The sequence below is a fragment of the Acartia tonsa genome, chromosome 6 (assembly GCF_053477335.1).
Source record: "Acartia tonsa isolate MP-2025a chromosome 6, ASM5347733v1, whole genome shotgun sequence".
Classification (NCBI taxonomy): Eukaryota; Metazoa; Arthropoda; class Copepoda; order Calanoida; family Acartiidae; genus Acartia; species Acartia tonsa.
In genome coordinates this window covers 27096821-27122596 of record NC_137265.1, presented here as the reverse complement: position 1 = coordinate 27122596, position 25776 = coordinate 27096821, and the positions used below count along the sequence as shown (strand labels likewise).

Below are 25776 nucleotides of genomic sequence, written 5' to 3'. Positions count from 1 at the left end.
TGAAAACATTATTGAAAGCAAAATACGTTACTGGATACTATGTTACTAGCATCTGCGCCCCTAACATCTAGTTACTATGTATTAAAAGGATATAAAAGAGCAGAAAAATAGCATAAAATCATATCCAGACTTAAGAAAATAGCAATAAGAATAGAATAGCCTAAAACTTTTTCAGGACTTATTAAGAGCTTTACTGTAAAAGAGAACTATATCGGTTCAGTGGTTAGCGAGATCCTTCGCTACAGACAAAAAGATTTTTACTTTATTTAATAGGATTAATTGAGCTTCGCTTTTAAGGATATTGTCATTCTTGAAGTAAACACTTTTTTCTTACTATGTTTTCGATTCTCCCCCACTTTAAACAGTTTTATCAAGAAAATTGAGGGGGAAGCCATTTTCCAGGAGTGATTTCTCTTCAGAGGTTGGCGGTACCCTCCCCCTAAATAGCCATAAACCATCAAAGGACCTAATGGAAGCTAGCTAAACTGTAAAGGAGAACCATATTGGTTCTGCGGTTAGTGAGATCCTTCGGTACAAACTTTTATGTAAAGATAACAAACTCATCCTTACATATTCTACCTAATACTTATTACCCTGGGAGGGAGGGGACATTGGGCTTATTGTTGCACTAGTCCCCAAAGCCTTCTTATTCGTTGGCTGAACAACTTTGGAACTTACATTTATAAATTTTCCTGGTTTAGTTAAGTGTCCAATCATTTTATCCATTAATTGTAATCAACAGAAGGGATAATTTTGTTTATCATCAATGGGACTGTAACTCAACTTTTTGGCCATTGTATTATCCCTTTAGATTCCTGATTTAAAATTTTGAACAACTTTGCTTTTATAAAGTCTGTCATAAAACCTCTCTATAAATGATTTATTTAAGGCTGAATTTCCGTGACCTTAGCAAAGCAACTGATAAAAATGGCCATATATCAACTCACTTAAGGAGTGGTTTTAAGAAGAACTTTATAAAAGCAAACTTGTTCAAAATTTTAAATAAATAATCTTTGCTTTTCTTGTCATGATTATGCGGTAACTCCTAGTGGATGAAAATTAAACTTGAAACTTTCAAATCTAATTTTCTCAAAAACGGCTGCATTTTAGATTTTATTGAAAAGTGAAATGAAGTTACCTAACCTAGGGTATTGAAATGCACTATGTTCCAACTTAGGTTCTGACACAAAAGTCAAAGCACCATCAAACGCACTGTGTTATGAAAATGTACGGATTTTTTTAAAAAACCTTGTGGCCACCCTGTACTTGTCCAAAAAAACCCTGTGTTTTATCTGTGGGCAAATGTGGTATATAACGGTTCGGAAGACCCGGGACTATAAGGTTGTCAAATTTCACTTTGAAACACCCTGTAAATGTGATTTTTGCGTCTGTAAAGCTAAAAATTGGTCCAACTTAGCTATTTTTTTCAAATTACTCTACGAAGTGTCTAAGTATGTTTGGCCATAGTGTTTTCTGACCAGATCCATATTTTCCTATTTTTTGGACACCCAAAAAAATTGGAATTTTTTTTTGTTTAAAAACGGTTAAATGCACAAAAAAATTTACTTCACATGAAATTTAGTAAATTTTTTTTGGCCATCCAGCATCCTTGAATCACCCAACGGACCAAAATATAGAGTATTAACAAAATCGGAGAGGTAGTACAGAAAAGTGGTACACTTTGCAAATAATGCACCATTTTCGTTTCGATCTTAATTCTAAATAAAATCGCAGGTTTAAATTGACGGAGATGGTTAGAACTCTCCCCCTCCACCTCTACCTTTAACTTTTAATTTTTCATGTACATCAAATTCCCAGAGCTAATGTGTTTACATTATTGTAAAGAGATTTAATGAGAATTGATATTTTTTCATGTGGGAAGCACTTTCCAACCAAATTAATTATATTTTCAAAGAACTCGTTATTTTTTATATCATTAGATATAATTTTTGTATTTTCTGTTTAGCTCCTACACATTTGCAATAGAATAGGATATAGTCAAGGAAAAGTTCATCCTAATGAAATTGTTACAAAGTTAACTGAAAGTTTATTTTTAGAATCAAAATACTTTACTATTTACAATGATTGTTGGTTTTTATAGATCTTCAAATATTTTTTCCCTTTTTTTTAAATTCCCCATCCTTATTTTCGACACTTTCCCAAATTTTTATTATCCACTTCTAATTTCACTACATTTCTAATTTTAGACCAGTACCACTTTTTTAGTAATAAATGTCATTTCCATATTTTATTATTAGATGAGCCACTGACAGAATATCTTGATTGTGTAATCATCTCACATTTTCATCTTGACCATTGTGGAGCTCTACCATATATGACAGGTACAATAACTCTTAACCCATGACTGTTTGTTTATTATGACGTAGTGCATCTTCTAGCCCGCCATAACTAAAGTTTTAACTAATTTTACGTACGTGTTTATGAATTATTTGGTTTCTATTTAGGCAAAACTCCTAACCAAACTCTGTGAATTAAGTTTCTATTACCTCATATAAAGTATGTGCCAGGGGCGTCCAAGCTTTTTTTTAAGAGGGGGGGTAATTCGTTTTTGGGGTGGGTAAAATGGCGCGCGAAGAGCGCCGCCAATTTTTTTTTAACCCCCCAAAACTTTTACCCCGAAGGTAAAATTTGTTTTGGGGGGTAATTACCCCCCCTGAAATCTGTTTTTTTTTTGGGGGGGGGGGAAACAAAATTTACCCCCGGGGTAAAATTCTTGGGGGGGGGGGGTAATTTAAATTTGATGAAATATTTAGTATTAAAATGCGCGCGCAAAAATTTTTTTGTAAGAGATTTTTTATTTGGGGGGGGGGGGGATTACTCTCGGGGGGGGTAAATATTAGGGTGGGTCGATTTTTGACATTTTTTTCTGAGACCTAAGCGGGGATCTGCAAATGATTTTTATGAGTAAAATACACCTCTGGATAATTACAAATTTTTCTTATGTCTTAAAACCACTGACGACCATACATTCAATTGTATAGCTATTTGCAAATGAGTGTCAAAAATTTATTGAATTAGAACTATGGCTTCATGGTGCTCCCAGGCAAGGCATTGAAGAGTAGAATCAGGAACTTTTGACCGTTTCAAAAAAATTTCGTTCCTAGCCTGAGAAAATCTGATTCTACTCCCCAAGGCCTTTCCTTGAAGCACCATGAAGCCATAGTTCTGATTCAATAATTTTTTTACTCTCATTTACAATGAAATAGCTATAGAATTGTATGTCTGGTCGTTGGTAAAAGGTTGGTAAATAAAGGGTAAGAAAGCGAAATATGACTTTTACTGACTTATAGTCTGATATTCATTATCAAACTGGGGAAATGCACAAAAATATTTAGCCCTTTAGCACTAATAGACACTGAGATAATAAGTTTAGAGCACTTGAATGCCGTCTTTGCATATTTTTTATTAATGAAATACATTTTTAAGTGGTCTTATTCTAAAACTGAATTTTTAAAAATTCTTCTTCGGTCAGAAATTTTATTTAAATTAGTTTTATCTGTTGAACATTCCCTCTTTGTCTAATCCGTTATGAACCCGCTCTAGTAAATACCCCTTCCTAAATGGTTTGGGGTGCCTACGGCACCCCCAGGGTAAGGGTAAATTTTAAATAAGGGGGGTGGGGGTAAAATGAAAAAAAAATTGGGGTGTGTGCCCAAGCTGATGTACTATACTATACTCACTGACTCAGAGATATTTATTTTTAACAACTTTTTTGCACATATCAAAATATTTTTTTGTCGTTCTAATTGTTATATTTAATGGGAATCTTCATTAAACTTCATTAATACACAAACAGTAAGAGGTTCGTTGATATAAAAGAAAACCAGTGTTTGAAGGATACTTGAAAATCATATATATATCTAAATCTTTACAAATAGCTTCAAAGAAATAGTTATAACGAAGTACCATTGATGCCTATAAATAATATAGATTACATATAAATGTATTTTTTACTTTGAAAACATTTCAGAGTAAAGAATAAAAACAATTCTAGTTATTTACAGTTTTTAGACGTTTGAGAATTAGATGTTGTCATAAATCGGCTATTGAAAGTGTCCTTGATTACGTGCGTTTAACCCTCCCTTTTATATGATATTCCTGTATAAGAAAATAGTTAAAAATTTCATTAAATCCCTTGAACATACAAACAATTATAGAGATGGTTGGATACAATGGTCCAATTTATATGACAGTTCCAACAAAGGCCATAGCACCCATTCTGTTAGAAGATATGAGAAAAGTCGCTGTTGACAAAAAAGGTAATTATGTTCGAAAATTATTTATATTTGAGATATAATCTTCAATTTTTTGATGAGGGATAAATTTTATATATAAGAAGCATTAAATAGTTTTAAATCTAAATTAATATCACTTAAGTGATTAGGTATAATGTGCTCTTCATAAATTTTATTGTTAAAAGTGAAGCTTTTCTACATTTAGGTGGGTCCGACGTCTGTAACTAATAACTCTAATCGTAGAATTTCTAGGAGGATTAGGTATAATTTTGTAAGCGTAGCAACTCATAATCACTTCCTTAAAGTATGACCTGTTTAAGTTTCCTGGATTTTCACCAATTTGTTAAATGTTTGCATCCTTGTTCAGTTCAACCAAGAATTATGACGTTAACATCTTTTATTATTATTTTAATAAAAAATATTTTATCAATTTCTATTGAACTTTCTTTTGAAGTTTTATAAACTTGTTCACCTGAATTAACGTTATGCTGCATCTTACACTAACATTTAGTTTATTTAAGAATTTATCTTCAATAAGAATAAGGGGGGGGGGAAGTTTTGCCACTTTCGCGTAAACAGTGTGCTGTGGACTAGGTATTGATTTAAGATTATAGGTTATTTAGGATAAAAGTTTACTTTTGGGTATTAGTTCACGTATATTTAATCATTTTTTGAATAGGTCTCCAGGTTCAGGTGCTGCAGGCTGGAAGGTCGTTTCTGGACAGGTAAAAAAATTAAAATTTTTTTGTTTGAAGAGTTAGAGAGCAACTTTTAAAACAAAATATGCTTCTTTTTGAATGTTATTAACATATCCGCAGAAAAAATTAAATTCGGCCTCCAGGTTCAGGTGCTGCAGGCCTCCAGGTACACTCTGGACAGGTAAAAATTAAGTTTTCTTATTTGAAGAGTTAGAGGTACACTTATTTAACCAAATATGCATCTTTATGGATGTTATCATCATATTTGCAGAAAAATTTAAAATCGGCCTCCAGGTTCAGGTGCTGCAGGCCTCCAGGTACACTCTGGACAGGTAAATATTAAAATTTCTTATTTGAAGAGTTAGATGTACACTTATAAAACAAAATATGCATCTTTTTGGAAGTTATTACCATATTTGAAGAAAAAATGACAATCGGCCTCCAGGTTCAGGTGCTGCAGGCCTCCAGGTACACTCTGGACAGGTAGAAATTAAAATTTCTTTTTGAAGAGTTAGAGGTACACTTATAAAACAAAATATGCATCTTTTTGGATGTTATTACCATATTTGAAGGTAAATTGACAATCGGCCTCTAGGTTCAGGTGCTGCAGGCTGGAAGGTCGTTTCTGGACAGGTAAAAAAATTAAAAAATTTTTGTTTGAAGAGTTAGAGAGCAACTTATAAAACAAAATATGCTTCTTTTTGAATGTTATTAACATATCCGCAGAAAAATTTAATTCGGCCTCCAGGTTCAGGTGCTGCAGGCCTCCAGGTCCACTCTGGACAGGTAAAAATTAAAAACATTTATTTGAAGAGTTAGAGGTACACTTATTTAACCAAATATGCATCTTTTTGGATGTTATTACCATATTTGAGGAAAAAATTAAATTCGACCTCCAGGTTCAGGTGCTGCAGGCCTCCAGGTACACTCTGGACAGGTAAAAATTAAAATTTCTTATTTGAAGAGTTTGATGTACACTTATTCAACCAAATATGCATCTTTTTGGATGTTATTACCATATTTGAAGAAAAAATGACAATCGGCCTCCAGGTTCAGGTGCTGCAGGCCTCCAGGTACACTCTGGACAGGTAGAAATTAAAATTTCTTATTTGAAGAGTTAGAGGTACACTTATAAAACAAAATATGCATCTTTTTGGATGTTATTACCATATTTGAAGGTAAATTGACAATCGGCCTCCAGGTTTAGGTGTTGCAGGCCTCCAGGTACACTCTGGACAGGTAAAAATTTAAATTTCTTATTTAAAGAGTTAGAGATACACTTATTAAACCAAATATGCAACTTTTTGGATGTTATTACCATATTTGAAGGTAAATTGATATTCGGCCTCCAGGTTCAGGTGCTGCAGGCCTCCAGGTACTTTTTTTCAGAGTTTAAAATGAAGTAAAATTTATTGTTCACTGGAAATAAGTAAATGACGAAAGTTATGTGAATATTATTTAGGATAACATTGCAAATTTTATGCTCTAATTTTTTATATAAAGTTTAAAAGATTACACATTTGATTTACCTGTCCAGCAGGCTCATGGAGGCCGCCTACAGCCTGTCTGGAGCCTTAAATGCTATATTATACTAAATTATTATAATTTAGCCATTTTCTTTTTAGAAACCATTCCTATAAATTCAAAAATAACCATTTAGGATTTTTTAACTGGCTACCAACAACCAGCAGTCAACAGGATCCAGGTAAGGTGTCCAAATCAAAAAGTATTAAAAAATATTTTAACTGCCTGTCCAGAGTTGACCTGGAGGCCTCCAGTACCTGAACCTGGAGGCTGATTGTCAATTTATCTTCAAATATGATAATAACATCCAAAAGCACGCATATTTGGATTAATAAGTGTACCTCTAACTCTTCAAATAAGAAATTTTAATTTTTACCTGTCCAGAGTGTACCTGGAGGCATGCAGCACTTGAAACTAGAGTCCAATATGAATTTTTCTGTAAATATGATAATAACATCCAAAAAGATGCATATTTGGTTTTATAAGTGTAACTGTAACCCTTTAAATAATTTTTTTAAATTTTTACCTGTCTAGAATGGATCTGGAGGCCTGCAGCACCTGTACCTGGAGGCCGAATATCAATTTACCTTCAAATATGATAATAACATCCAAAAATACGCATATTTGGTTTAATAAGTTTACCTCTAACTCTTTAAATATTTTTTTTTTAAATTTTTACCTGTCCAGAATGTACCTGGAGGCCTGCAGCACCTGAACCTGGAGGCCGATTGTCAATTTACCTTCAAATATGGTAATAACATCCAAAAAGATGCATATTTTGTTTTATAAGTGTACTTCTACCTCTTCAAATAAGAAATTTTAATTTTTACCTGTCCAGAGTGTACCTGGAGGCCTGCAGCACCTGAACCTGGAGGCCGATTGTCATTTTTTCTTCAAATATGGTAATAACATCCAAAAAGATGCAAATTTTGTTTTATAAGTGTACATCTAACTCTTCAAATAAGAAAACTTAATTTTTACCTGTCCAGAGTGTACCTGGAGGCCTGCAGCACCTGAACCTGGAGGCCGATTGTCATTTTTTCTTCTAATATGGTAATAACATTCAAAAAGATGCATATTTGGTTTAATAAGTGTACCTCTAACTCTTCAAATAATTTTTTTTAATTTTTACCTGTCCAAAGTGTACCTGGAGGCCTGCAGCACCTGAACCTGGAGGCCGAATTAAATTTTTTCTGCAGATATGTTAATAACATTCAAAAAGAAGCATATTTTGTTTTATAAGTTGCTCTCTAACTCTTCAAATAAATGTTTTTAATTTTTACCTGTCCAGAGTGTACCTGGAGGCCTGCAGCACCTGAACCTGGAGGCCGAATTTAATTTTTTCTGCGGATATGTTAATAACATTCAAAAAGAAGCATATTTTGTTTTATAAGTTGCTCTCTAACTCTTCAAACAAAAAAATTTTAATTTTTTTACCTGTCCAGAAACGACCTTCCAGCCTGCAGTACCTGAACCTGGAGACCTATTCAAAAAATGATTAAATATACGTGAACTAATACCCAAAAGTAAACTTTTATCCTAAATAACCTATAATCTAAAATCAATACCTAGTCCACAGTTTTGCCACTGTTTACGCGAAAGTGGCAAAACTTCCCCCCCCCCCCCCCCCCCTGTTCAAATTTAGGGTATTTGAAATCAAGAAAGGAATTACAAAATTTGACAATAATATAGTAACAATGTGTTTATATTAAAGCTATAAGTAAACCTTTTGGGTTAAAGAGATGTCAAGCTTAAAATGTTTAAATATCAGTCTGACCTTACTGACACACCCAAAAAATAATTACTTTGTTAGGTAACTTATGTACAATCTTAACAAACATTACTTAAATCATGTTTTAGGAGAACAAAACTTTTTTACCTCTGATATGATCAAGACTTGTATGAAGAAAGTGATTGCTGTTAATCTTCATCAAGTTGTTCAGGTAATATATATTTACATCTTGACCCTGGGACACATCATTGAGATCTAAAACTTCATATTAGGTCTCCTGGGGACCTATACTAGGAAGTCAATTAAAATTCACACCGAAAACATAAAGGTCAATGTTTGGTTGGATACTGGAGACAAATGGACTCATGGACACATTATACCACATCTACACAGATTTCTATGATTTCTGTTTTTTTATTTACAATAAGTGCCAATAATGTAGTGATGTTAGTTTTATATTGTATTTACATAAATAGGTATATCATATAAAATTATTAAACGTCATAAATTAAACACGTAATACTCATAAAAACTTTGCTATGCTAATTCTTTGTGTATGTGTTTTTCTAATGTATGTAGTTCTAGTTTTCTTGAAAATAATACTAATGCTGCATTTTAACGACTTAATTTTGAAATTTTTGTACCTTTATATTACTGATATCAAGAGTTGAGCATAGAGAAAAATTATTTTAGATAAAGTGTGCGTTGCTTATAGTTGTTACTTAACTTTTTAAAAGCGAGGCTTTTCTATAATTAGGCCAGGGTCGGTCCGTCCGTCCGTAACGGATAGCCTTTTTCGTTAATTTAGGCATGTTAGAATTGTCCTATCGATTTCAAACTTTGCATGGTGATTCCTGTAGTAGTTAGGTACGATTTAGGAAGCGTAGCAACTCTATAATCACTACCAGAATGTCCGTGCGTTCATTTTGAACATGTTGGTTTTTTTACTTTTTTAACAACAAATTTTTATGTGATGTAATTATCCGATTGATCTGATTTTTGGTATACTGAATCCTGTGAGAAAAAAAAGTACAATATCATTAGCGAAGCAACTCTATAATCAAGTCCTAAAAATTTAAGTATGTCCAAAAACATTATTCTGTATCAAGCCGTTTTTCAACAAATATACTTAAAATTTTGCTTCGACTCTTATACATATGTATTCTGATTATTCACTTCAGACACTATACAAGCCTTAATGTCCGTTTGTCCTTCTATTACAGAGCTTCGCTTTTATGGATGTTGTCATCCTTGTTTATTTAAGTCTTCTGACAGTTATCAGTCTTGATATATGTATGTACATACATGAAATATTTCTTCTTAAGGTTGATGCTGATCTTGAAATTAAAGCCTATTATGCGGGACATGTTCTAGGAGCTGCCATGTTTCAAGTCAAGTAAGAATTAAATTGTAGCTGCACTCAGACTCAGGGTTGGCAGACAAAAAAAACACCCCAAAACCCACCCGGGTTTTTTGCCCTTTAACCCAACTAAAAAACCGAGGGGTTTTGTTTTTTTAAGCAAAATTTGTTTTAAAAATAAGTTTGTTTTTCATTATTTATATAAAAAAATATGTTTTTATTGACCCCTTGCATGTATTAAACAAAGGAATTACTCAATTATGTTCCAGCCTGTTTCTAAATATTAAAAGAATGGTATCATGGCACGGTGGTTTTCTTTGTATTTTTATAGTAGCTATTAATAGGTTATTTTAGGTTAGGTTAGTTAAAGGGGTAATGATTGCCCCGCTGGGGTAGAAATAAGAGAAAAGCTACTGTGAAAATACTATGAAACTATAGCTATAGAAAGACTCGTCAATTATATATTATACTAGCAGCTTCGCCCCTCGAATCTATGGTCTAGCTTAAAACCACCACAGGACCAGTATATATATTCCCTGAAGAGTAAAATCTAACTGGTTTAGTGGTTACTGGGATCTTAAGGGACAGACATCAAGCTACTTTGTATTATAGATAATTAAATATCATATATTATTCTAGCTTTTACAGTAAAAAAAAAACCAAAATACCCCTAAAACCCGGGTAAAACACCTATTACCCACGACCCCGGGATATTTTTTTTTAAAACCGGGTTTTGCACAACCCATTCAGACTGAAGGCAAATTTAATAATAGAACATATGTGTTTTTTCTTAATTTGAATAACTAAACAAAGTTATAGAAATAATGCTTATTTTGATATTGTTAAGGGTTGGAAACCAAAGTATTGTATACACAGGAGATTACAACATGACACCAGACAGACATTTGGGAGCTGCGTGGATTGATAAATGTCGTCCTGATGTTCTCATAACAGGTATTTAGAATTTTGAAATATCAGTTTCTTATCAGTTAAATGTTTTAAATGTTACATGAAGATAATTTGAAAGGGAAAAAGGAACAGATGATGAAAATTGCAAATAGCGAATTAAAGAATAGGAAATCAAAAAAGTAAAATGGATGAAGGGAAGAAATTGCAGAATGGGACATTTTTATAAAATAAAGGGAATTAAAAGAAAGGGAGAATATAAAAAAATGCATTACCTTAAGATACAACTTCTTATCCTGTTTAATTTTATTTTTTTTTTCCTTGAAAAAATGACATTTTGTTTATTGTGGAAAACTCGTGGAAAATATTGATAACAATTTTTAACGGTATTCAGGTAGTTTGGTATTCTGCTATTTTTTACATTGGTCATAAAAGCATCATTTGCATTTTTTGTATCTTCGGATATAGTAGATTGACTATAGACTTTCTGAAATATAAACATATTAATAAAAGAAGGGGACATTAAAGAGAGGGGTAGGTTTCTGGTAGAATCCGTAAAGGTGTGTGCTTTAAGGCTTAAAAATAGTAGTAGAACGAAAATATTCACTAAATATGTGTATTTCTTATTGAAAAGAACTATAGACAAAAAAAAAGTTAACATAAATTTTTATCGTTCTACTACTTTTTTTACTTATAACACATAACCTTTACGGATTTTATCAGACACCTACCCCTCTCTTTGACTTGGTTGGAAAAAGGTTCCAACGTGCTGAAAAATTATGCAAATTGAAGGCAAATCAAAATAACATTTTTTTTGCTACCATTCAGCTAAAAGCTAGTTTTAACTTTCATTATAAAGAGTCAACATATGCAACCACCGTTAGAGACAGTAAGAGGTGCAGAGAGAGAGATTTTCTCAAAAAAGTTCATGATTGTATAGAAAAGGTAAAATATGATTTAAGTATTGTTTATTGATAATTTTTAAGTGTGTACTTAAGAGTTTAATATTAAACTGTTATTAACTTAAAACCTATCAAATAAACCATTAAAACCTCTCTCTCCATTATTTAGATGTATGTGACTTATTCATTAAGTTCCAAGAAAAACGATAAAAGATATTTCTCGTATTCATTCGAATCCGGTGGACAGGAACCGGTTCTCATCAATACGAAAAAACTATGTCTAGCATCGTATTTATCCAGTTTTCTACGAATATAAAAATGTACAATCATAAGATTAAAACTAGTTTTTTTCAGCCGGTGCCTTCGGCACCTCGGGGCTGAAAAAACTAGTTTTAATTTTATAAGTGTACATTCTATATCCGCGGAAAGCCGTTTATAATACGATACGAGAAATAACTATTACTTTCTAAAATTGTTTAATATTTTAAGGGTGGAAAAGTTTTGATTCCCGTGTTTGCTTTGGGAAGAGCTCAAGAACTTTGCATTTTACTTGGTAATTACATTTTAGCAGATATACTCAAAGATACTTCAAGGTTCTCAGTTATAACTGCCAAAATTCACTTAAGACTGCTTAAAATGATGTCTACGCATTCAAGAATCTAGTCTTCACTCCTCTCATAACATAACATTTTCTGTTTTATTACTGTATTGTATATTACAATTTCTTTTTATTCATAGCTTGTTATTATGGGTCATTAATGAGCAGCATGGTTGTTCTTATTTAAAGATCATAGTCTTTTATTTAATACTGTACATTTTTACGTATACAATTTAGAAACTTACTGGGAGAGAATGAATTTACGATGTCCAATATATTTCTCTGCTGGTATGACTGAAAAGGTGAGATTTATTTCTTTTTCCAGTTTTCCTCTGCGAGTTTCCAAAACTAAAGCAATAGGTATAGGTATAGTACGTCGTAAAAAATGAATATAACACTTTATAAAATTCATCCATATTTAAACTCTATATGAAAAATCGAAATAAGAGGTTGAATATTTTTAATGACCTTTGACGACTTTCCTGTACTTATGAAGTATAAGATAATCTATATATTGCATTTGATCAAATTGAGATATTAAACCCCATTTATCCCTATATAAGAATAGGACAAAAAGAAAGCTTCCCTATACAGCAACAACCAGATCAGTAGTTGCTGAGATATTATAAAAATGCAAAATTTTTGTATAAGATAATTATTAAAATTTTGATAACGATTTAATTTCCAGGCAAATCATTACTACAAAATGTTTATCTCGTGGACAAATGAGAAGATTAGAAAAACCTTTGTTGACAGAAATATGTTTGATTTCCGACACATCAAATCCTTTGACAGAAGTTATATAGATAATCCTGGGCCAATGGTTGTATTTGCAACTCCCGGTATGCTCCATGCAGGTAAACATTTTATTTCATCCTACGATTCATCACCCATGCCGGTATGACTATGCAGTCTTCACTAATTTCACAATCACATGCTATGCATTTTATTGGATTTGGGTTTGTTAGAGACTAGGACTCAAATTGTCTTAATTTTTATCGTAACATTCATTAAAGTATTGGTTAATATGAAACTTTAAGTATACCTATAGAAAATGTTTATTTTTCAAGGATTGAGTTTGCAGATTTTTAAGAAGTGGTGTACCGATGAAAAGAATATGATAATTATGCCTGGTTACTGTGTGGCTGGTACAGTAGGTAAATTAATAATAAATAACATTGGTAAATTTTGTTTTTGGATTTGGGAACTTAACTTAATTCTTTTTCGGGTATAAATTAAAAAATATTTGTCTTGAGTAATTTTTAGCTGCGCCTTGGGTGTTTTCTATCAGTCTCATACCAAATGAAAGCAACAATTATGTCATATCATATTGTTGTCTCTTAATATCAGACAGGCTCAACTGTAACCTTATCCTTAAAAATGAAGAAAAACTAATTTTAGGTCACAAGATTCTTAACAACACGAAGAGACTTGAATTTGAGAAAGGCGTAATAACCGAAGTAAAGATGTCTGTGCAGTACATGTCCTTTTCTGCCCATGCTGACGCCAAAGGTACTTTTTTATTATTTATGAAGCCACCCTAATTAAAAATCACTCATGTTATTTCTTAGTTATGTTCGTATTGGAGAAAAATAGTAATAATAAATATAAGTTGTTTCTAATGCTTAAACATATAAATAACTATTTATAATAATTAAAAAAGTTATTTACTATTATACTGATATTCATTGTTTTAATTGCTGTACATTAGGGTTGGGCCGAATATCCGGTCATTTTATTATCCGGCCGGATATCCGGCAGAAAAATCTTTTATATTATACAACAAAAAATCCCTACTTTTTAAATTTTAAATGGCTGTAATTTTCTTATTTTTGAAGCCGGAAGAACAATTTTTTCAGAAAATGTTTAATTATATGAGATCTTAAATCTCAAAACATAATTTTTGGCGGCAACAGCTGTACTTGGCAGCTGCCGCAGCCGGCAGTCTGTAGATAAACAGCCGCGAATTTTATAAAGAAAATTTTTTCCTCTTTAATATCTGGTTATCCGGCCGGATATCCGGCCAAATAAGTATCCGGCCCAACCTTAATTGTATATAATCAATAACTAATAAACATGTTATTATGTAACCTAAATGAAATCAATTTGCAGTTTTAAAGTTTACTTTTAGTTTGAGATAATATGAATGTACCAAAACATTGATATTATATATATATTAAGGTAAGGAAATGGTAAATACTAATATTCATCTAAAACAAGAATGATATCATCCTAAAAAGAGAAGTGAATAAACAGCCGTTCAAACGAATGTTATATAGAGTCAGCACTAGATGAAACAGAATATAATTAAGAAGTCCAAACAAATGATCAATGTAAATCTTCAATAGATTGCTTGAAAACAGATTGCTTTCAAACACATACATACATATTTAATACTTGATAATGGAGAAATTTCTGTACGACACAGTGTCTAATTATCTTAGGAATCACCATATCAAAAATCAAGATGATAAGATGGGATATATTTATAGAGTTTGTATCAAAACAGCTAGGTATAAAAACATGTTTATACAGGATTTTCCAACTTTCTAGTTGACACATTTTAAATTGAGCTTTATTGTTACAGAAATCATCATGCAAAATTTATGTCTCTAGGTCGATTGTAATCCGCCGAAATAGGTGATTATAGCTGAACGTAATGTACGTTTATCGGACTGTTTCGAAATGTAGAAAAGCTTTGCTTTTAAAAAAGTCACTTATTGAGAGAAAATTAATTATAAAACTTCTTATGATAAAGTTATTATTTTCTCAGAAGAATGAATGCAAAGTTTGAAAATTGAGTTTAGGTGGCGGCCATGAATAGAATATGGTAATTCTTCAGGGTTGGTTATCACTTCCGCATTAAAAGCAAGTTTTATAGAAATTATAAAATCATAAATCCCAAAAATCAATTTAAGATTATCATACCAAACTCCGAATAGCAAATGAACAAAATCGAAATTAGAGTAGCAGCAGCATTGTAACAATAGCCAAGTAGCCTCAAAATTTGATGTAGATTTGATTAGATTATCATTATATTAATATTTTTAAAAATAATATCTTGTTACAAAACTAATTATTTGCTTTTCTGATTTTGGTGGTTATAACAACTTGCGATCTTGTGTAATTTAAGTGAAAATGGTGTGACACTGTTCTTAAGAAACCACAAGACTTACGAAGGGTATCTCTAAATTATTGTTCCTCCACAATATTCTCTCTTGGGATTCTTCCTATTAGTTCTAGTTAGATACATCAATACATTATAATGCATTGGGTGTGATGTTATTTTTTTATGATTTCGTGATATTGTTTACACGCATAATTTACCCAAATATGCTATTATGAGATTTTCATTCATAATCATGCATAGTGAGAAAACTTAAATCTTTCAAGTACGGAACTACGAGAATTTTTTTTATAAAATAACACTATACCTCTGTAATATACTTGCGATTTTGCCTCTAGCATCTATGGGCCTTGTATTCAAAGGTGTAGTAAGAATGTTGCAAAAAATAGCCTAAAACCATCCCGCGACCTTCCATAAAAAGAACTCAATCTGTTCAGTAGTTATTGAAATAGGGTTTCAAAACTTAGATAATTTTTGATTATTTGTAATTTTTAGAAAGATTACCTAGTGTTTTTATCATTGAATTAGTGTCCTTTTTTCAGAAAGATGGAATTACCATACTTAAACTTTTAAAATATAATTATAATTTATCTCTCTGTATACATAGTGATCCAGTCGTGCTTCTGTGCTACGGATATTTACTCTTTATTTATTATCAGATTACATTTCCAAGTTTATATAGTGTGTTTTTTTTATGAGAACTTTTTTGAAAGTAATTTTACCCCACTTATAGTTATCAGAATTTAATGATTAATGGCTTATTTTCTTCGTTTCTTATAACCATTTATGGAACATCAAAAAAATGTTTCAGTTTTTATTTAAAAAAGTACAGTAAAATAAAAAATTCAAAACTTGGGTGTCAACATCTAAAAATGGTTTTAGCGCATTTTTCTTAAGCTCAAATCTTCTACCCTTTGCAAGAAAAAAATGGATTTTCAGTAGTCGACTTTGGGAGGCCAGTACTCCCTCCTTGGTTGAGATATGGCCTTCAAAATTTGATATGTTCTAGTACAAGTCCCCAAAAGTATTTGTATCAATTTATAACTCTTTATATTAATTTTGAAGCGTTTTGCAGCCATTCTTGCAAAGGGTAGAAGATTCGAGCATGAGAAAAATGCGCTAAAACCATTTTTAGATGTTGACACCTAGGTTTTGAAATTTCGATTTTTCTGCATTTTTTTAATAAAAACTGAAATATTTTTTTGATGTTCTATAAATGGTTAGAAAAAACAAAGAAAATAAGCCATTAATCATTAAATTCTGATAACTATAAGTGGGGTAAAATTGCTTTCAAAAAAGTTCTCATAAAAAAACACACTGTATTTGAATACAACTATATTGTCAACATAATATTTTCTTTTTATAAGTTTATGTAATTAATGAAGCAGACCAAGTTTAAAAAAATATTTTTTTTTGTGTCATTACGGTGTTTTAGTTATATTAGATTTTTATATTTTTTTCTTCATATTAAAACTTAGCCATAATTATAATTATTATTCATTTCTATTGCTTGATCTAATTTGGACCCAATAAAGGGAGGAGTAGGTTGCGCTAAAAATCCGTAAAGGTTGTGAGTTAAAAACAGTAGTAGAACGATAAAAAATTAAGTTAACTTAAAAAAAAAAATTTCCATAGTTCTTTTCAATAAGAAATACACATATTTAGTAAATATTACCGTTCTACTACTATTTTTAAGCCTTAAAACTCATACTTTTACGGATTTTTAGCGCAACCTACTCCTCCCTTTATGATAATTATATAATTTACTTGGTTTTTAAAAAAATAGGTTAATGCAAAAACACTTATTTGGAATATTTTTTCTTATTAATGAGAAATCTTTATCCCATTAGATTCATCTGAAAAAGATTTTTTTCACTTGACAATTTAAATGGATATTTAATGACAATGACATTATAAATGAAGGAAAAAGTCTAGATCAAAAGTCCGCAATGAGGAAAATTACTTAATTTTATTTTCTTTCATTGTACGAAAAGATTAGGACTTGGCAGCCGCGATGTAAATTTTGTAATAGCCAATTTTTTGTATCTACAAAAGTAAGCCGTTTTTTACATTTAAAGATAGCTCTTTTTGTTAGAATTGTCAACTAGTTATGATGATTTCTGTAACAGTTAGGTACTATTTAGAAAGCACAGTAACTCTATAGACAACAATATTTATATTTTGTAGTCATACTGTTATTTTCATGTTTTGTTTACAAAATAACATATAGTTTTCACTTCCACCAAAAAAAAAGTTTAATGATTTGAATAAGATTTTTGTTTAGATTTCGAAACAGTATTATGTTTTCTTGATATTAGTCCGCTATATACAGGCAATAGGTTCTTTTGTCTGTCTGATTTGCCAATCATCGTTTTCATGGATGTTTTCATCCTTTTCAGTAATTTGCATGACAGTACGCGATAACATAATGAAGCTTTACCTCACTCCATTAAAAAATTTCATCGTTCGCAGCAATCCGCAGTCGAGCAGATTTAGGAATGAACGGCTTTCGAACCTATGAACATATGATATAGTATGTGTTCTTTGTTCTCTTCTGGAAAATATCAGACAAGACATTTCTTCTTTTATCTATAACTTTATTTTTTCATGATCTATAATCATTATTTATTATGCGACTCAATGAATGAATGTAAGGAAACTGATAGTAATAGGAAAAAGAAATATATTTTTTATCATCGCTTTAATTAAAAACTATAACTCTACAACTGGGGTTTGTGTTCGCTTCTACTCAAAGGTACTTTAAGAATGTTGTCCCTTCTCGCATACATTTTTATGAAAGAACTCTATTAGCACTTGTAAATGTCTTTTATTCTTGCCTTCAGATTTAAATGTTAATACCTTCGGCATCTCGGGGATAAAAAAACTAGTTTTAATCTTATAATTGTACATTCTATATCCACGGAAAGCCGTTTATAATACGATGCGAGAAATAACTATTATTGTTATGCCTCGCGACGTTCGGGCATAGTTGTCCTGTTTTGTGTTCGTATTTTCTATTAAGATTAGAAAAGATTAGTATATATATTTATTTTCTTAATTGGGCATTTTATCTTCTTAAAACTCTTTTATTAATGTTTGCGCTATTAAAATCATAAAATAGCAACTACAATGTTTTTTTACCACGCAAAATGTAATCCATAAAGCTTAGCCTTGGTAGGACGTATGTTTGTCAGTATGTAAGTCTTAGTTTATATATGCGCAGCATCTCTATAATTAACTACTTACCTCACTCACTGATTCTGCGGGGCTCCCTGTATCAAATATAACCTAACCAACTTTAATTTATTATCCAATGAAAAATTAAATTTATTTCAAATTTTAACGGGGGAAGATGAGGTTACTGTGTTCAAGTGTGGACTTTGAGGTAAAACACCTGAAAGATGTATACAATATTAGTGCTATTGGAGTATTATTGGTTAATTTTTCTTTAATATTCATTTTTTGTTGTGAAGAATAATAATAATGAAAAAGGGAAAAGTAGGTTGCGGGTAAAATCCGTAAAAGTGTGTTTTAAGGCTTAAAAATAGTAGTAGAATGATAATATTCACTAAATATGTGTATTTCTTATTGAAAAGAACTATAGACAACAAATTTTTTCAAAAAGTTAACATAAATTTTCATCGTTCTACTACTGTTTTTAACTTAAAACACACAACCTTTACTGATTTTACCCGCAACCGACTTTTCCCTTTATGGCACATTTCACTAAAATGTTTTACTATTACTGGATGTAACCAACCTTGTTAATAATGAATGTAAGAAAAATATTTGATATAAACATGTAAATAAATTATTAAGGAATAATGCAGTTGATAACCTGGTGTGAGCCACGCAGTGTTATGTTGGTGCATGGTGAGGCAGAGAAAATGAAATTCCTCAAGACAAAGATTAAAGTAAGATAAATACTTCCGCGTATCTCAAGCCACATTTTATGGTCACATCAAGGGGATAAGAAGTTTAGAATATGAAGAAAGGTCTTTTTTTAAATAGGCAACTAAACGTTTTCCTGCAAGCTTCCACAATATTTTAAACAGTGTCATAAGGCCTATGGAAAATTAGAAGAAACATTAGGTGCAATAAGGCACAGGAATAGCGTGACTAGAGAATACCTGCGTAAAATGTTGCTCCATATGTTGAATATTAAGAACCCTAGTCAGATTCTTATAAAATCTATTTTTCTGACTTGATCCCAATAATGAAAATAAATGAGAAAGAACGCTTACAAAATGATATTCCTACCTTTTCCTTTTTTAAATGAATATCTTCATTTCTGTTAGTAAATATCATTATAATTGTTTATAAGTGACTTAGTTTGTCTTTTTCTGACCATTTAGAAATAGGATTTACTCCCCTGCAATATTTAATAGAGTTCGCAGATTTATTGAAAAGTTTATCCTGCAGACGCAACTTCTCAATAACTTACTTTGTCCGGCTGAATGATAGCATACTGTTATTAAATTCTTAACCAACATGCAAAAATTAAACTTTCTTATGTATCAGTAATCTATAATACAAAGTAGAACGATGTCTGTCTGTCCGTCTGTCTGTCCGTCTGAAGCTTAAGATCTCAGTAACCGCTGAACCGATTGGGCTCTACTTTTCAGGGATTATACCTACTGGTCCTGTGATGGTTTTAAGTTATTTTCCTGGGGGGTGGGACACCCCCAACCCCCCCAAAAACTATAAAAAAACACCCCCCCATTTTTTGTAGAAGATTTCCTTGGTCCTTTTTTTTTACGAATTTCACCTTAACTTTTTTTTTTATCATCTCTTGGGGCAAAGTCCCTAGAGGCTAGGGGCGAAGCCGCTAGTCTATAATACAAAGTAGAACGATGTCTGTCTGTCTGTCTGTTTGTTTGTCTGTGTGTCTGTTTGTTTGTAGCGAAGGATCTCGCTAACCGCTGAACCGATCGGGTTTTCCTTTACAGGGTAGCTTCTCATATGTCTTGGGAAGGTTTATAACTATTTTCTTGGGGGGTGGGACATCCCCAACCCCCCCAAAAATAAAAATACCCCCCCCAAAAATAAAAAATTTTAAATTTTTTTAACTAAAATTAAAAATGAGAAGGGGGGGGCACCCCCCCCCCCCCCCCGAAAAAAAAAATTTCGCCCTCCCAAAATTTTTTTTATACTTTTTCTTTTAAAATCTAAAAAAAGAAATTTAATTTTTAAATTAGACTCTCTCCTCAAGTGCCCCTAGAGGCCTCTAGGGGCGTTGCCGCTAGTATAATATAATATAATATGAATTTAAGACAATTTTAATCTTATAAAATTCTTTAATTTGTAGGAGGAGCATGGATTGGAGTGTTACATGCCTGCCAACGGTGAAACTGCTGTCATACCTATTAAACCTTCTATTCCAGCAAAAGTTGCAGGTATAGTACTTCTGAATTTTATTTTTAAACCTATTTCTTAATATATAGTTAGGTGTCCGCTTTAAGGGCGTTCAAGCTTTTTCATTTGGAGGGGGGGGGAGTAATCTTTTTATTATATAGGCAAGGACATTCAAGCTTTTTAATTTTGGTGGGGGGGGGGTAAAAATTCAAACTTCTTAGTATTTTCAGTTACACCAAATTCATTGGGGGGGGGGGGGGGGTAATTATCCCTCCCCCCTACCCCTTTGACGTCCTTGGACCTCTTTCCTTATCTACTGACTACTTACGTCAGAATATTAGTTTTTATGCTTTTCATAATAATAGTTTAATAGATGATAAGTGAAATTTACTGTAAACATTCTTTTGTTTTCTAATTTAAGTTTTAATTTTGGTTTAAATATCTTCGTTATTACAATATTTTTTGCCAGTGCCAGTATTGAAACAAGAAGCTCAAGTTTACAGTAAACAACCACCAGATAACAAGTAAGCTATTAGTTAATTATAATATACTTATTTATTCATAATTAATGCATATCTTATGAATCATCCGTTAATTAACTTTCGAATATACAGAGATAGATATTAGCAGGAAAAAGGGAATGTGATTCTGACAAACAATTCTAAGTGAAAATTTCTCCTTAACCCCCATCCCTTTTTTCTCCCCCTTTTTACCCACTTCCCTTTCAGTTACACCAAAAAACAAGTTTTACTTCAACAAAATATTTAATTTTCGGCAATTTCAAATGGAATTAATTGGCTGAATAGCAGCCTCTGGATATTAGGAACAATTTGGGGATAGAGAAAATATTTGCATGAATCTCGTAATTCAATAGTTTCCCAAATTTTTGTTCAATGTTTTTAGCAAGTCAGATTTCCCCTCTTATAAAAGCTTAATGCGTAGTTAATTAAAGCAAATTTTCATGAAGTAGTAAGGTTTTTATTTGTCCGTCAAGTTCTTGCTAAACACTGAAATTATTGAGTTTTCTTTTTATGCAAGCTTCACTTAGTTCCCGGGATGGTTGTATTCTAAATTCATTTTATATATAAGACTTGTATTTGTTTAGGGTAATGCTTTTGCCCTCTCACCGACTTTTCGAATACATGCTCTAAATATTTATGCTAGGGGCGCAGCTGCTTGTATATACACGGTGATTAAGAAAAAACTGCGTTTTCCGTTTTTCTGACTCAACTAGAAGGAATACAGAAAAAATGATAATATGTCTTTGTTCTCTTTAAAAAAAAAGTACATCAAATTTGTAAAAGGTGTTTTTTATTATCTCTAAAAATGCGGCCTCTATGATAGGTACATAGTTACAAAAAATGCTTTATGTGAAAAATGTTGTGCAAGAAAAGTTAAGATAACTCTTTTATTTTGTATAGAAAAATCTAAAAATTTCAATATTAATTTAGAAAAAGGTCTAAGAAAAGTAACTTAATGAGTTTTAAAAAATCTAAAAATTTCAATATTAATTTAGAAAAAGGTCTAAGAAAAGTACCTTAATGAGTTTTAAAGGCTTCCCACATAAGTATTCTTAAAAAATGCAATTTGTCATTTTTTCACATTTCTTGATTGTGATGCATTTCCAGTATAAGAATATTTTATAATAATGTAGATTATAGTACAAAGAAAAAAAACCTTTTTATTTGACAAAAAAATCTAAGACAAAAAAGTTATTGAAGTTAGAATTTTTTTTAAAAAACATTTAATTACAAATTATAGATAAATTATGAGCTTATATCTTAATTTGTCAATCAGATTAAAGGATAATATTATAAATTGATGAGTGGGGATTAGAGAACATGAGCAATTTTAAAGGTTATGTCTATTAAGTACACAAAAAGAAGAATTGAATATTTGTTTTCAGTGAATTAATTTTAAATAATTTTTTTTTGTGAAATTGGTAGAATATTTCATTTGCCGTTAAGATGTTGTTTTCAAGAAAATAAATTTTTAAAAACCAACCTTAAAGCAAAAAATTCTACCAGAAAAAAGCCTCATACACACCTTTTGAAATATTTATGCTCTAAAATGCGCCGTTATTTTCAGAGATATTGAAAAAGACCGTTTCTAAGTTTTATGTATTTTTTTACACTGAACAAGGATGTATAATTTTTTTTCTGAATTCCTTCTGGTTGTGTCAGAAAATCGGAAATCTCAGTTTATTCTGAATCACCCTGTATAAATTTAGAAAACCTACATATTTATGAACAAAGCTCATTGTTATAACCTAACTCAACTATCATCATTGACTTTGAAAGTTTTATCTTGAAGTTTTGATATTAATTTTCTGAATCAGCAAGATATGAAATATAATTTATCAAAATCTCCGAGCTGTATTTAATTATCTAATATGAAAGAGAGTTTGAGTTCTATTATTTTTCTTAGAGAATTTGACTTTTTTGTTTGAAAAGTTTAATAAAATGTTGAATGACAATGCCTTACAAAATTAAATTTTGGGTTCAAAGTTTAAACACATATATAACATAAGAGGCTACGCCCCTAGAGTTTTAAATGGACAATTAATGGAAGGTCAGGGGGAAGGGGTCTCGGGAGAATAATAAACATTTTCTGGACCTATAAGATTAGATCTGCAAGTATATGCTGTTACTTTATATCAGAATATTGGATACGCTAAAAGATGGCTATAGCAGCACTTTAAATAAAATTCAAGGGGCGATTTCTATTAGGAGGGTCAAATCTTTCGGAAAGTACAACTTAACTGACCTGAATATTATTGACCTATGGCATAGCGGTTTTCTGGCTCTTACTTGACGCAAACTCAATAACTTACAAAAGTGCATAGGATATACTCACTCATATTAATACTGTTTGTAGGCGTACAAGATTACTGCATGGTGTTCTAGTAATGAAAACTGATGGCTCCCTCACAATATTAGATCCAGAGGTAGTTTTTTTGTATAATTTTCAATAAACACCAAACTTTACTTACTGAGTAAATAATACAATTACAATGATGGTAGCTTTTGACATTTTAATTCTTCTGTCAATGCAATCCATGCTTTACCGATGAAAAAAATCTCATTGTTTATGTGATCAAAACTTTGCCACGTTTCGATATAAATAAAAATTTATTTAGGCTGTAAACACTGAATATAACCTGGGTTTGCATACTGTACGATTTACTAGCACTGTTTCTGTACAGTCAAGACTATCTCTACAATTTATAATAGAAAGGTACACACTCTTTAATTTTATTTTCACTAGCGGTTACGCCCATAAAGGCATTTATTAGCGGCATTTTAGAATTTTTTGTATGCCAGTAAAGTCCTCTAGCGGAAATTAAGAATATTTTTTGGTGTTTCTTTTCTCTGGGCGATTTCTTTTAGAAAGGTGGTGGTACCTTTCCCCAAATAGTTAAAAAAAAACATTTCCAGGACATATGAGAAGCTACGTTGTAAAGGAGAACCATATCGGTCCAGCGGTTAGGATATCCTTTGGTACAGACAGGCGCACACACACATACAGATCTATACTATAAGGATTACCTAATATAATGACAATAAAGCACAGCTGTGTCAGTTTTTGCGTTTTATCTGGTGCAAACAACATCTCATTTTTACATTCACAAAAATATTTTTTATCTTGTCTTGAGGATTATTGAAGCTGTGAAACCTGTGCTTGAAAATACTGATTATACTGTACAGAAAACTGGTGACAATGAGATTACTATTCAAACTGTTATTTTACAGGTAATTACCAATAAATACATAGGAAGATGATGGATAACAACATGATCCCAGACATTTTAGTAGGTCTATAAGCACTCACATATCTACTTTTTACGTTAACAAAACCTTTGATTGCATCATCTTTCTGGAAGTCTTCGTTATAAATAAATTGCGCCTCTTTTGATTATCCCCCTTTTAAATTCTTTAAATATTAGTTTAACGTCAATGACTGCAGCAGTAGAAACAATCTTAAAAGTCATTAGGTAGGACGCTGCGTGGGCCGGGATTCAAATCTTTATAAAAGTTACTCAACGTAGGAATTTATTTAAAGCCCCTTTATTGAGGTCGAGGAAGGCGAGGATAACGTAATGGACATCCGAGTTTCTTGGGCTTACTCACAGGACTCCCTGGGTTCTACCATATTCAAGGTTAGTGGTAAATTAAGTGGACTGAGCAAGTGATATCAAGCGTTTTAAATTAAATATATTTAGTTTCTGATAGGTATAGTACAAATAATAATACTTTTTAATGCAACTTGAACACAACAAAACATTTGATACTATTTAGTCAAAAAAAACCTTTGAAAACTGTAGTGGAGTGTAATTTTATTGGTCGTTTATCTATATTTAACAAAAAAACCTAGCCTTTTCACCTAATAAATGTTTGACATGACTGCTAGAAGGCGCCTAACAATACTTTTCTATTGTTGCATAATCCCCTTTTGTTAAACTACTCCGCGGTGTAGCTATAAAAAAAAATTTGAATTTAAAGAAGGTATTAGTATTTCCCACAGACTATTTGTATTGATTTTTTTTTTTACTAATTTCAAATAAATTAAATTTTATGCGTTTTTGTCTCAAATGGAATTTTAACATTTAAGGTCTGAAATTCCCACCTTATCTATTAATGATCTTATTATTTTTAGGCAATGCAAAATCTTTAAAATGATGAAGACCAAATTGTGATGCATGTCCGCTACTGTTACCTTCTCTTGTATTATATTCTAATTTATTATTTTATAATACTGTGATATCTCAATAAACTATTGTTCTTTTTTCAGAGTAAATACTTTTAAGGACTTGTTCTATAAAGTTTAGATATATAATTACCTCAATTTGTCACCATGTTTTCTCTCAAATAATATGAATATCAAAATCCAATGGTTTTTATTAAGTTTGGTTCAATTTTGATCAATAATCGCCAGTGATTCCTTTTTTAGTAAATGTTGTAGATTTAAATAAGAATATACCTAATAATAATATTTAGAGCACCGACACGACGGAAAAATCTTATAAGTGAAAACTAGAAGCATTTTACCCAAATAATGCCAAGCTAAAGAGAAAATTTTTGAAGGTGAAAGAGATTAAACTACAATTGAAACATAAAAATCCTAAGTTGTGTAAAAAAAAATACAAAATATTATTAATGAAATAATTGGATGTTAATTGCTGTAGATTTTTGTTATCATATTTTGTCAACAATCTCTACGTTATATTATTCTATTTATCCAACAAATGTATTCTGCTCTCAGGAGACAACTATTTTTAAACATCTTATAAATTAAATGTATTCTTTATTTTCTCTTCA

General features: G+C 31.3%; 1 protein-coding gene across 1 annotated transcript in view; it reads left to right on the top strand.

The window, feature by feature from the left end:
- IntS11 (integrator complex subunit 11) overlaps positions 1–25243 on the top strand; it is a 31484-nt gene extending 6241 nt beyond the window's left edge. The window contains exons 3-21 of the mRNA XM_080164120.1: positions 2259–2342; positions 4179–4280; positions 8339–8421; positions 9536–9606; positions 10418–10524; positions 11336–11421; positions 11868–11931; positions 12214–12278; positions 12665–12833; positions 13047–13133; positions 13378–13488; positions 18923–19017; positions 20412–20499; positions 20928–20982; positions 23336–23405; positions 23598–23695; positions 24114–24210; positions 24534–24617; positions 25115–25243. Coding sequence (XP_080020246.1) covers positions 2259–2342; positions 4179–4280; positions 8339–8421; positions 9536–9606; positions 10418–10524; positions 11336–11421; positions 11868–11931; positions 12214–12278; positions 12665–12833; positions 13047–13133; positions 13378–13488; positions 18923–19017; positions 20412–20499; positions 20928–20982; positions 23336–23405; positions 23598–23695; positions 24114–24210; positions 24534–24617; positions 25115–25132 — 1634 coding nt within the window. The 3' untranslated portion in view covers positions 25133–25243. The remainder of the gene's footprint in view (positions 1–2258; positions 2343–4178; positions 4281–8338; positions 8422–9535; positions 9607–10417; positions 10525–11335; positions 11422–11867; positions 11932–12213; positions 12279–12664; positions 12834–13046; positions 13134–13377; positions 13489–18922; positions 19018–20411; positions 20500–20927; positions 20983–23335; positions 23406–23597; positions 23696–24113; positions 24211–24533; positions 24618–25114) is intronic.
- The last annotated feature ends 533 nt before the right edge of the window (positions 25244–25776 follow it).